Source organism: Microtus ochrogaster, chromosome 22 (assembly GCF_000317375.1).
Source record: "Microtus ochrogaster isolate Prairie Vole_2 chromosome 22, MicOch1.0, whole genome shotgun sequence".
Lineage (NCBI taxonomy): Eukaryota > Metazoa > Chordata > Mammalia > Rodentia > Cricetidae > Microtus > Microtus ochrogaster.
Window position 1 is genome coordinate 13,668,731 of NC_022023.1, and position 10,993 is coordinate 13,679,723.

At 47.0% G+C, this 10,993-nt stretch overlaps 1 protein-coding gene across 1 annotated transcript; it reads left to right on the forward strand.

The window, feature by feature from the left end:
* The first annotated feature begins 967 nt into the window (after window positions 1–967).
* Window positions 968–8,761, forward strand: Mesd (mesoderm development LRP chaperone). The gene is made up of 3 exons (XM_005357689.3): window positions 968–1,194; window positions 5,739–5,971; window positions 7,510–8,761. The coding sequence occupies exons 1-3, from the start codon at window positions 1,006–1,008 to the stop codon at window positions 7,766–7,768; spliced, it is 681 nt and encodes a 226-aa protein (XP_005357746.1). The 5' UTR covers window positions 968–1,005; the 3' UTR covers window positions 7,769–8,761.
* The last annotated feature ends 2,232 nt before the right edge of the window (window positions 8,762–10,993 follow it).

Below are 10,993 nucleotides of genomic sequence, written 5' to 3' on the forward strand. Positions count from 1 at the left end.
TAGCTCAGTAGACCAGGCTAGCTTAGATCTCAGAAATCTGCCTGCCTCTGCCTCCCGAGTGCTGGGATCCTCATTGCCTGGCTGAGACGGGGAACTACTTTAAACAATAAAAAATGGTTATGTATTAAATCATTTAAAACTTTTTTCAAAGGTTGTTGACAGTGATATTGAAAGACTGGTGGGCTGAACTGTCTGTGGAGCAGAATGACAATAGATCCTCTATTTACTGCCTTCGAGAAAAGTTGCCCTGGCTGTCCTTAGCTTTTTAGCTGGAAGTTCTCGTGGGAAATTGTTAGGGAGCGAGGCTGAAAGTCCACACCCTGAAAAGGGCCTCACTCTAGGGTCAAGGCAGTTTGCATATCTTCCCCCTCTCTTTCGTTTCACAAGCAAAAACTGAGGCCTCAAGGACGCTGTTTGGCAGTTTCTGCAGGCCCTGAGGGAAACTTTCAGATCTGGTTAGTGAATGAGAGACAAAAAGGCTGACTTCTAACAACCCCCCCCCCCCCCCCGTCGTAAAAGCACACAGTCCAGCGGGATCCAGCTAGGTTAGACAGTTTGGCCAGGCTAAGGGGAGGAGCCGTAGGCGGAGCCTGGAGATGGGGCGGAGCCTTTAGGGTGAAACAAGGGGAGGAACTGTTGGTGCCCAGCCTGGTGTGGTCCTGGAGCCAAGGGGCAGAGTCTGGGAGGAGGCGGAGCCAGATGATCGGATCTGCGGGGCGGGGCCGAGGCTAGGGGGCGGGGCTTCCGGAGGAGGTCGCCTGGAGGAAACGGCACGAGGCGGGGCGCGGTAGGCTGCTGATGGGTGGGAGGTGGAGCCACTGGCCCCTGAGTGTGCGAAGATGGGACTAGGGGGGCGAGTACTGGGCGTCGTAATGTACTGCACACTACGGGAGCGGGGGCGGGGGCGGAAGGCAGGGGGCGGGCCGGGGGCGGGGCCGGGCTCCTGGACTTCGCGCTGTCTGCGCAGGCCCGGTGTGCGTGCGGTGGTTCCGCTGGGCGGCTAACATGGCGGCCTCCACCTGGATACGCGCGGTATTCCTATTTTTGTGTGCCTCGGACCTGCTGCTTCTTCCTCCTCCTGGGGCCTGCGCGGCCGACACGCCGGGCGAAGCCACCCCACCTCCGCGGAAGAAGAAGAAGGACATCCGCGATTACAATGATGCCGACATGGCGCGACTTCTGGAGCAGTGGGAGGTCCGTGCTGCCCTTACTCCCGGGCACGTCTCCATCCAGATCCCTTCTCTCTAACCTTTACCCTCTTGGTCTTGTGACCCCTCTGACTTCTGTTCCCCGATCTCTAGCCCTGTCCTGTACCCAGGGCCCTTATTAACTGACTCAAGTTACTGCGGTCAACCCCCCCCCCCCCTTCCCGTGCCTTCATTCCACCATGGCTCAGGCCTCTCTCCCCAGTGTCCTTGAGCCATGACTGCTCGGCTACCCCAGTCAGGATTTAGCTTCTCACCAGTCAAGCCACGCTTTCCCTGCTGGGCCCCGATGGTCTCTACATTGATCCTGGCGGGCATTGAGCCTGCAGACAGGGAGAGAGCACTTCTGAAGAGCGTTCCCTCACTCCCTCCTGTTGCTGAGTGATTGGTTTGTGAAGGTTGTCCCTCGAGAACGTTTTTTAGCTTTCATAGAGATCCTTCCAAATATAGAGGGTATTTTCGATTCCTTTGGTGTGTGTTCCTGCTGGGGTTTTTGTAATTTTGTGGGTGGATTTATTTTACTGGTGGAGGGAGCTAAGGCGTCTCATGTGGGACTCAGGTTTTTCATTCAAAGGAACAGTGGTTTTTTGTGAGAGGCCGTTTTCTGATCTGTTACTCTAACGCACTGGGGTATGTAGTCCCAGTGAGAGTGTATAAGGTGCCCAAAAGCACATTGCAGCCTTCCCCCTTTCCGAAAGCAATTGTACCGTCATATTTGATTTGCACAGCAGATGGACGGTACCCACTGGGTAACTTGGGTCACTTAGTCTCTTTCTGCAAAGAACTCCCAAGGTGTGTTTCCAAAGCTGATGTTTTGACTTGTAGCTAACTCTGTATTATTAGAGTAATATATAGTATTAGTATTTGGGCCTAAGTTGAAAGTAGCCACCTGCTGAATTTGTCCAGAAGAAAGGGGACCCTTTTTTTCCCATGTTATCTGTATCCAACAGAAAGCTTGAAGTAGTGGGGTGGCGGTAGTGCATGTTTTTAATGCCAGTACTTGAGAGATTGGTGAAGTAGGCTAGCCTTAGTTAAACCTGAGCCACATAGTAAATTTCTAACTAGTTTGGGCTTCACAGGGAGACCCTTTCCCCCACAGAGAAAAGAAAAATATGATATGGGTGAGTATCACTAATGAGGAATCCTCTCATTCTCTCCTCTATTTCAAACTGTCTTTTTTGGACTCTAGTAAACAACACCTTTTCATCTGCCAAGGTGAGAACCTTATCTTGTGAAAAGCTTTGCCATGGTCAGTATAGTACACTGAAACAAATGGTTGGCTCCTCTAAAGAGAAGATGCAGCCATCAGAAGGCCGCAGGGAGGGGGTTGCATTAGACAGGATAAGGAGAGTACCTGAAAAGAGTCTGAGAGAGACCTGGGCTTTGGGCAGAATAGAGACCAACGGGTTGACATTCAATACACTTGAACTTGTGAATTTGGTCTGGTACAGATCTCTGTGCTGTAGTTTCCTTATATGCATGATGGAAGTGTTGGTGTTCACCTCCAAGCGGTTGCAAGTATTAACTGAGAAAACTGGGAGAACTTGGAAGAGTGCAATTCATAATCGGTATCAAGTATCAGAACTAATGAATTTCGGCTGTGTCTGAAGCAGAGCGCTAGTGAGTGGTCTTGAATACCTTAGAGCCTAATGCTGTATGTAGAAGTATTGAGTGGTTGGGTCTTAAGGGGATGAAAGCAGTCTTACCCGGACATCGTAGCACTAGATACCATACTTAATCATCTCAACCCTGTTTCTAGTCTTTCTTTATGAAAACATAATTTTAGTAGCTGTAATCAGTACAGATGGACTTTTAAAAGTTGGGTTTGTTTCCTCTGATAGCTATTAAATAGTTTCCTTTGGACCATCTTTATAGCTGTACTTTGCTGTTGTTTTGTTTTGTTTTTGAGACAGTTTCTCTGTTTAGCCTTGGAGCCCTTCCTGGAACTCTGTAGACCAGGCTGACCTCAAACTCAGAGCTCCACCTGTCTCTGTCAAGTTGTCATCTCCCCCCCCCCCATGTGCCCTGGAGCTGTGGAGGGGTGGTGGGTAAACAAAGCTTTTTGAAGTCTGCTACACAGCACCTTCTTTAACCCTTTCTCTTGGGTGATAAGGAAGGCTGTTTCCTGAGGGCTGACCCTGAGACTACTGTTTCCTGAGGCCACGTGAATTTGCCCAGGGTCACAGCAGGTTAGCCTAGTTTGGAATTCTGTCCCTTGACTTCAGAGCCTGTTCTTTGACTCACTTAGCTACACTGCTGCAAACATTGATGTGCACTGTGCAGGAGTACAGATGTGAGCTCCCTTCCCCAGCAGCCCTGCTTCTCTGAGAGGAGAAGATTCTTCTGCAGTGGAGTCTTTAAATTTGGGAGTGCTCTGACGGCTTCCTAATAGCACGACTGTTTCCTGAGAGCCTTGCCTCAGGTCTGTGGAAAGGTGGGGACTCTTGTGTTCAAACTGATGGTGAGTCTCAGCTGGCACAGGAAATGCAGGTGTGATTGTGCTTTTTGTGGAGGCCAGAGGGATCGACAGCCAGAAATATATATTTAGCTTAGGCATCAGGCCTTCTGGTATATGTGTAAACTTGCTCGTTCTTTGAGGTCGTCTGATTCCTTCAGTGGAGAACTTAAGCAGTCCACTGTACAGGTTGGAGATACGGTGTGTCCAAACGGACTATTGTAGTAACTCCGCAGATGGTCGCTGTTATCAAGGCCTCTGAAAGAACAGAGTTCAGCTTGGTTGTCTACAGACTTGTGTGGGGCTTGGAGAAACGAGTTGAAAATGCTAGACTGCATGCAGCCAAGTGTGTGGTGCAAACCTGTGGTTCTGGCACTGGTCCTGCTCCCTCACTCACCATTTTATTCCCATGGGCGGGGTCTGTCACCAAATCTGAAGCTAGGCTAGTGGCCAGCAGACTCCAGCCATTTTCCCCCCTCTAACCCCAGTGCTAGGATTATAGGCCTGAGAGACCGTGCCCAGCTTTTCAGTCTATATTAATTTGGTGTGAACCACATGTCAGAGAAAGAGCTGGTTGGGTGGTCAATTCTTTTCCTCCCCCACGTGGGTCCTGGGGATTGAAATGGGTCATCAAGTGTGCCTAGGCAAGCAACCTTTATCCACTGAGCCAACTCGACCACCCTTTTGGGGATTTTTCTTTGTTCTGTTGTGTGCATTCTTTCTATTTATTAGTTATTTTATTAGTTATTCTGTTTATTAGCTATTTATTGATATTCCACTATTAATACATTCTTTTCTCTTTTTCATTTCTGATGTCAGTATGGACTTTATTTGGTGTTATAAATCATTATTTTTCATGTTCACATTATTCCAAATTGGGCCCTTGAGCTGCTGCTTCAGGTTGGCATCTGTGTCGTTCTGACGTGGTGTGTGATTCATTGAGCACTTCTTTCTGACGCAGAGATATTTAAGGCTTCGTTTTTGTTTCACAGGCAATGATTAGGCTTTTCTTCAAGGAACCTACGCTTTAATATTTTTACCATCTACTCTGTCATCTACTTGTCCAATCAGTCTGTGCCTACAACTCCAGTCTGATCCCACAAAGCACTCTGTCTCCTTCCATGTGTGCATCTTCCCTCAAGTGAGGAATCTGCTGTAGTCGCCTTCAGCAGGTCTACACCTTTTCCCATCCCTAGAATCCGCAGAAGGTGCTTTCAGAAGTGCTGGGTCACAGCACTGAGTAGGGCAGGCCTTCCCCCTTGGGATTGAACACTTGGGCGCAGTGGATTGCGGGTTTTAAGTACGCAGCACGAAGAGATTGTTTTGCTCTGCTGGGGATGGTTCCCAGGACCCTGGGCATCCTAGAAAAGCACTCTGTCATTGAGCCCACAGTGAGTTTTGGATAGTGTAACCCACACCTTATGAGTCGAGGAGGTTATAGACCGTCACACCAGATGTTCCTTCATGTTCATTCGTTCAGTCTGTCTTTGTCCCGAGGCAATCAGTGTTCTGATGTGCTACAAATTGATTTCTGTCACCCCTCGTTCATTTTACCTGTTCCTGATGCTTTAAACAAATGGGATTTTATGGTCTACCTTTTGTGCCTGTCAGGTGTTATTTTTTAAAAACAAAGTTGTCTTAGTGGTTTTGGACATTGACCCCCCCCAGGCCTCGCTCATGCTAAGGCAAGCACTCTACCACTAAGCCACACCCCCAGCTGTTTTAGAGTCAAGATCTTCCTGAGTTGCTTAAGCTGGCTTTGGATTCTCCATCTTTCTCCTTGATCTTCTGAGTAATTGGGATTATGTACCTTAGCTACTATGCCTGTATTTGAGATTAGTTGTAAGAGTATTTGATTTTGTTAGATACCTGGATGTGGCTGGTTTTGTAATCTACCATGTTGGGTAGATTCTTTGAGAGTGAACACATCATAGAAAATGTATGACACAGGAACCCTGAGTTGGTGTTAGGGAAGTCTTGTTTGTAGTAATTTGGTGTGTGCCCTGCTTCTGACGTGCTGGGGAGTGTCTGTGCAGTTGGAGAGCCTGATGACAGGGTTTCATGCCCTCTCCTGGCAGAAAGATGACGACATAGAAGAAGGAGACCTTCCAGAGCACAAGCGACCCTCTGCACCTGTCGACTTCTCAAAGCTAGACCCAGGCAAGCCAGAGAGCATCTTGAAAATGACAAAGAAAGGGAAGACACTGATGATGTTTGTCACTGTGTCCGGGAACCCCACTGAGAAGGAGACGGAGGAAATCACCAGCCTGTGGCAGGGCAGTCTGTTCAATGCCAACTATGATGTTCAGAGGTAAAGACCCCAGGCTAGGTCGCTTTTCTGTTTTGTTTTGTTTTGTTTTTTTTTTGGGGGGGGGGGGATGCATTTTATGTTTAAAATAGGGTTTTACTATGTAGCTCTAGCCATTTAGTCCAACTGCCTCAGACTCCCTGCCTCTGCCTCCCCAGCTCTGGGATGCAGCTTCGGGTCACCTGACCTGCATGTGTGCTGCCGAATTTTCTGGGTCTGAAGCAGGGTGTCTTTCTTGGCAGACTTCCCAAGGACCTTGGACCTTTCCTGTCTATGAACGCTTTTAAGTTTATTTAAATATTTAAATTTATTTAAATATTTTTCTTTAAACTTTTTGGAGGAGTCAATCAGTAAGTTTTAATAATTGTTTGGTTTTGAAAGTTTTGTTTATCTTTGTCTCTTTAACTTTTGCCTCGTCTCAATAAAGAGTTGTATTGCTTAGCCTCTTAGAAGGCTGAGTGAGTTGTGGCTCTCCAGTCCATGGTGTAGCTGTGTTGATACATGCAGCTGTCTCAGGTGACTAATAATTAATGTGAGAAGATCTATTGTCAGAGACAATATGATCTTAAAATACAATCGGAAAGGTTTCAATTTTATTCATTGATTTTTGGCCATGTTCACCGCCCTCTCCCCTACCCATCCAGCTATGAATGTCCCCCTTTTTTCGAGCCTGCTTTTTCTTGGTAGTTCTAAAACTCGAGGTCTTCAGATGTCATAAGAAAATAAGGAAGTGGTGAGCTGTGGAGCAGGAGTTCCTGGGAGTGCACTTCTGCAGCTTCCTCAGAGACATGTCTTGGTGGTGGCTGCTCATGAGGAAGCCTTGCTACTGAATGGGGCAGGTGTGGTGTGCTCAAACAGAAGAATCGTGTCCTCTGGCCACGCTTTTGTGTGTCACCACGACCCATGCTGTTCCTTTTTGCTTCCTGGGCCCTGCTGAGTGGGGATAGGCTGAGCTGCTTGTCAGGTACCCTTGTGGGCCTTGAGGAGGAGCCGTGTAGTGCCTGCTCTAAGCCAGTGACTTTATCCTTCTCAGTGAAGACATTTTGTTAAACAAAAATAACTCGAGACTTCAGAACATACGTGGCTGGGCACAATGGCATGTGGCTGTAATCTCGGCCTTGGGAGGTGAAGTTAGAGGATCTGAAGTTCAAAGTCGTTCTCATATGGTATCATCTTTGGCTACTTGAAATTTTTATCAGGAAAAAGGGAAACAAAACCAATCCCCCCACCACCCCCCAAAAAGTAACACAGAGATGGAAGTGACATTTCAGAATGTTAAAGATAGAAATGGGACTCCTCCCACCTCTGTCAGCCTACCTGTGCCCCCTCCACTGCCCCCAAGGAGTTTTTCTTTTATAGTCTCTTGATAAGGGCACCGTTTGTGCCCCAGGAATATGAGCTTCTGCTTCTGTCTAGATCCAAACAGGATGTTTAGAGTTCAGCAAACATTAAAGTCAGCAGCCACGTGGCCCAACAGTGCAGTGTTATGTATTTGTGCGGAACTAACTAGCATTGCTTACCGGTGTGGCTTCTCCATCTAGGTTCATCGTGGGATCAGACCGTGCTATCTTCATGCTCCGGGATGGGAGCTATGCCTGGGAAATCAAGGACTTTTTGGTTGGCCAAGACAGGTGTGCTGATGTCACTCTAGAGGGACAGGTGTATCCTGGCAAAGGAGGAGGAAGCAAGGAGAAAAATAAAACAAAGCCAGAGAAGGGTAAAAAGAAGAAGGAGGGAGATGCCAAGCCACGGGCTTCCAAGGAAGATAATCGAGCTGGGAGCAGGAAAGAAGATCTCTAGCGGGTGGCAAGCTTCCCAGCATTCCAGACGACATTCTCGTGTCTTCTAGAAAAGGGTCTGTGTGTGACCTGGTCAGTATCACAGTTACTGTATGAAGGCTTCACATATGGAGGCAGGCTTTGTGACTGGTAGTGGACACTGGCAAGTCATGCTAACTATGGCATCGCCTACATGGAAACTTGATAGATGTTCTGTACCTCTTACGCCTGGTGAGTCCTTGACGTCTCCAGAGTACCACTCCCAACTCTTCACTGCTCGGCTGTGTGTTCCTGCACATCCGTTACGAGCTCTTGTCAGACAAGCCTGGAAACTGTTCCTTGACTGAGGCAGGCATTGACTGTCAGTCCGTGAAGATAAGTGTGCTCTGTGAGCCGGGCAGCTGGCTCTGCACACCCAGGGGGCCAGCCAGCTCATACTGGATGTGTGGGTTCACGAGACGCACCACTCGAATCCCGAGGAATCATTTCAGATGGCTTCAGTCCTCCTCATCAGTCCAGGGGACCCATTGTCTGTCAGCCTTCCTGTAGTTGGAGAGGGAAGGCGGTTTGTTCTGCCTCGTGTGAGGGGGAGAAGGGTGCTTTAGTTGAGGGCTCATGCTGTCATGGCCGACAGCTGTGACATTGGCGAGGAGGGACCAGCAGAATCTCCATCAAGTGGACCTCATGTACAGTATTTCTAGGTGGTTTTCTTTGATAAAGTGCCTAAACTTGTGTTTTCAGATGGTTCTCTCATGGTGTGCTGTTGCTCTCATCTGGGTTTTGCTGTTCGTAGGGTGAAGCCTATCTAAAAGAACATTTCTATGAAGAAGCCTTTTCTAAGAACCTACATTCTTTAAAACCTCGGTTGTGATTGTAAGCAATTCAGAATGGTACATAGGAAGTGTCACCATTAGTGTTGCAGTGCGAAGAATTGCCCTGCCCTGCTGCCACTAGTTTGTCCCAGTGGAGCTACTGTTGATCATTTGTTTTTCAGAAATAAAGTATGTTTACCGGCTTCCGGTGAGGTATATATTCTGTCCTCATTTTGGCCCCTATTCATGTTTCTCCCCAGCTCAGGGTGTCCTGGACACAACCTGCTGAGCCTCTTCAGAAAGAGGCTTTTCTTGGTCCTGGTACATTGTGAGCCTGGGGAGATGATCTGTTGCTATCCTTCTGAGGAGGGTGGGCTACTGGTGCTCCTTTGAGTCAAATAGAGTAGAAATAAAGTGTACAGAAGCCATTCGTATACAAACCGCAGATTCCGTACAGTGGTACCAAGGTAGGAAAAGCAGGTATAGTGATGCGTGCCTGCAATCCCAGTGTTGGGGAAGTAGAGATAGGAGGATCAGGTGTCCAAGGCCAGCCAGGCTAGGGTACATGGTCTGAGGCCAGCCTCAGCTACACCTGAAACCCTACCCCCCCCCCCAAAATAAACACTAAACAAAACAAAAAGGGTGAATAATTCAAGAAGAGAAATCTGTCCCACAGCTCAGGGTATTCAAAATTCTTGGTGTACGGTCTTCTCTTGGCATCTCTGGGTAGCTTTCTCAGCCTCCTACGTAAGCCTCCTCTGCCATGATTGCCCTCTGTCCTCACACTCAGGACACACTGCAGTTAACAGTGACTGCAGGTGCACAAGGACAGGACATTCGCTTTGCTCCAGGGTCCCTGAGCTCTTAGTCCAGGAAGCTCTTATGCTGGAAATTGGTCCTGGCGCTGAGTCAGTTATCAGCATTTCTGAGCAGGAGAGTCAGGCAGCCCAGCCAAGGCTACACAGAAACCTTGTCTAAAAAAAAACCAAAAAAAAAAAAAAAAAAAAAAAGCTCACCCCTCCCCTCCGTGAGCATTATGTCAGCCTTTATGTTTGTATGACTGTCCTGGGGTTTTCCTCAGCATTTCTGCCCCTCTGGACAGGTCTGACATCACCATTTTGTTACTCATGGAAGGGAGTAGTTTTTCTAGTGGCATCTTAAGAGTTTTTTTTCCTACATTTGTTTATTTGTGCAGCATATTTGTGGGCATGCCCATGTCCTGGATTCTATGAGGCCAGAGGCCAGGCCACCTCTTAGAGTTGGTTCACGCCCTCTATTGTGTGGGTCTCGGGGATTGAACTCAGGTCACCAGGCTTGGCTACAAGTGTCTTTACCCACTGAACCATTTCTCCTAATCAAAATTCTGTCATTTTGCTGGGAAATGTTTTTATGATGATTTTTCTGAATTTTCAATTACAGATTCAGCTCCCTCTCCTTTGGTTTAAATAATTGTATAAAGTATATTTTTTTCCATGATATTTATTGAGCTCTACATTTTTCTCTGCTCCCCTCCCTGCCTCTCCCCCCTTCTATCCTCCCCCAAAGTCCCCATGCTCACAATTTACTCAGGAGATCTTGTCTTTTTATACTTTCTACTTCCCATGTAGATTATATCTATGTAAGTCTCTCTTACTGTCCTATTTAAGTTCTCTGCGATTATGGTTTGTAGGCTGGCTTTCTTTGTTTTATGTTTAAAAACCACCAATGAGTGAGTACATGTGATAATTGTCTTTCTGTGTCTGGGTTACCTCACTCAAAATAATGTTTTCTAGCTCCATCCATTTTCCTGCAAAATTCAAGCTATCGTTATTTTTTTTCTACTGTGTAGTACTCCGTTGTGTAAATTACCACATTTTTTTTTATCCATTCTTTGATCAAGGGGCATTTAGGTTGTTTCCAGGTTCTGGCTATGACAAGAACAAAGCTGCTATGAACATAGTTGAGCACATGTCCTTGTGGCACGATTGAGCATCCTTTGGATATATACCCAAAAGTGGTATTATTGGGTCTTGAAGAAGGTGGTTTCCTAATTTTCTGAGAAATCGCCACACTAGCATCCAAAGGGGTTGTACCAGCTTGCATTCCCACCAGCAATGCAGAAGTGTTCCCTTTCCCCCACAACCTCTCCAGCATAAGTTGTCATCAGTGTTTTTGATCTTGGCCATTCTTACGGGTATAAGATGGAATCTCAGAGTTGCTTTGATTTGCATTTCTCTGATGACTAAGGATTTTTTTTAGTTCAATTTTATTTATTTATTAAAGATTTCTGCCTCCTCCCCGTGACTAAGGATGTTGAACATTTCCTTAAGTGTCTTTCAGCCATTTTAGATTCCTCTGTTGAGAGTTCTCTGTTTAGGTCTGTACTCTGTTTTTTTATTGGATTATGTGATCTTTTGGTGTCCAATTTCTTGTTCTTTGTATATTTTGAAGATCAG

Bases quoted from the DNA above. Each gene is read 5' to 3' on its own strand.
- Mesd (XM_005357689.3), top strand. From the start codon at position 1,006: ATGGCGGCCTCCACCTGGATACGCGCGGTATTCCTATTTTTGTGTGCC. The intron at 1,195-5,738 runs GTCCGTGCTGCC...CTCTCCTGGCAG, and splicing joins GACTTCTGGAGCAGTGGGAG to AAAGATGACGACATAGAAGA. The intron at 5,972-7,509 runs GTAAAGACCCCA...TTCTCCATCTAG, and splicing joins GCCAACTATGATGTTCAGAG to GTTCATCGTGGGATCAGACC.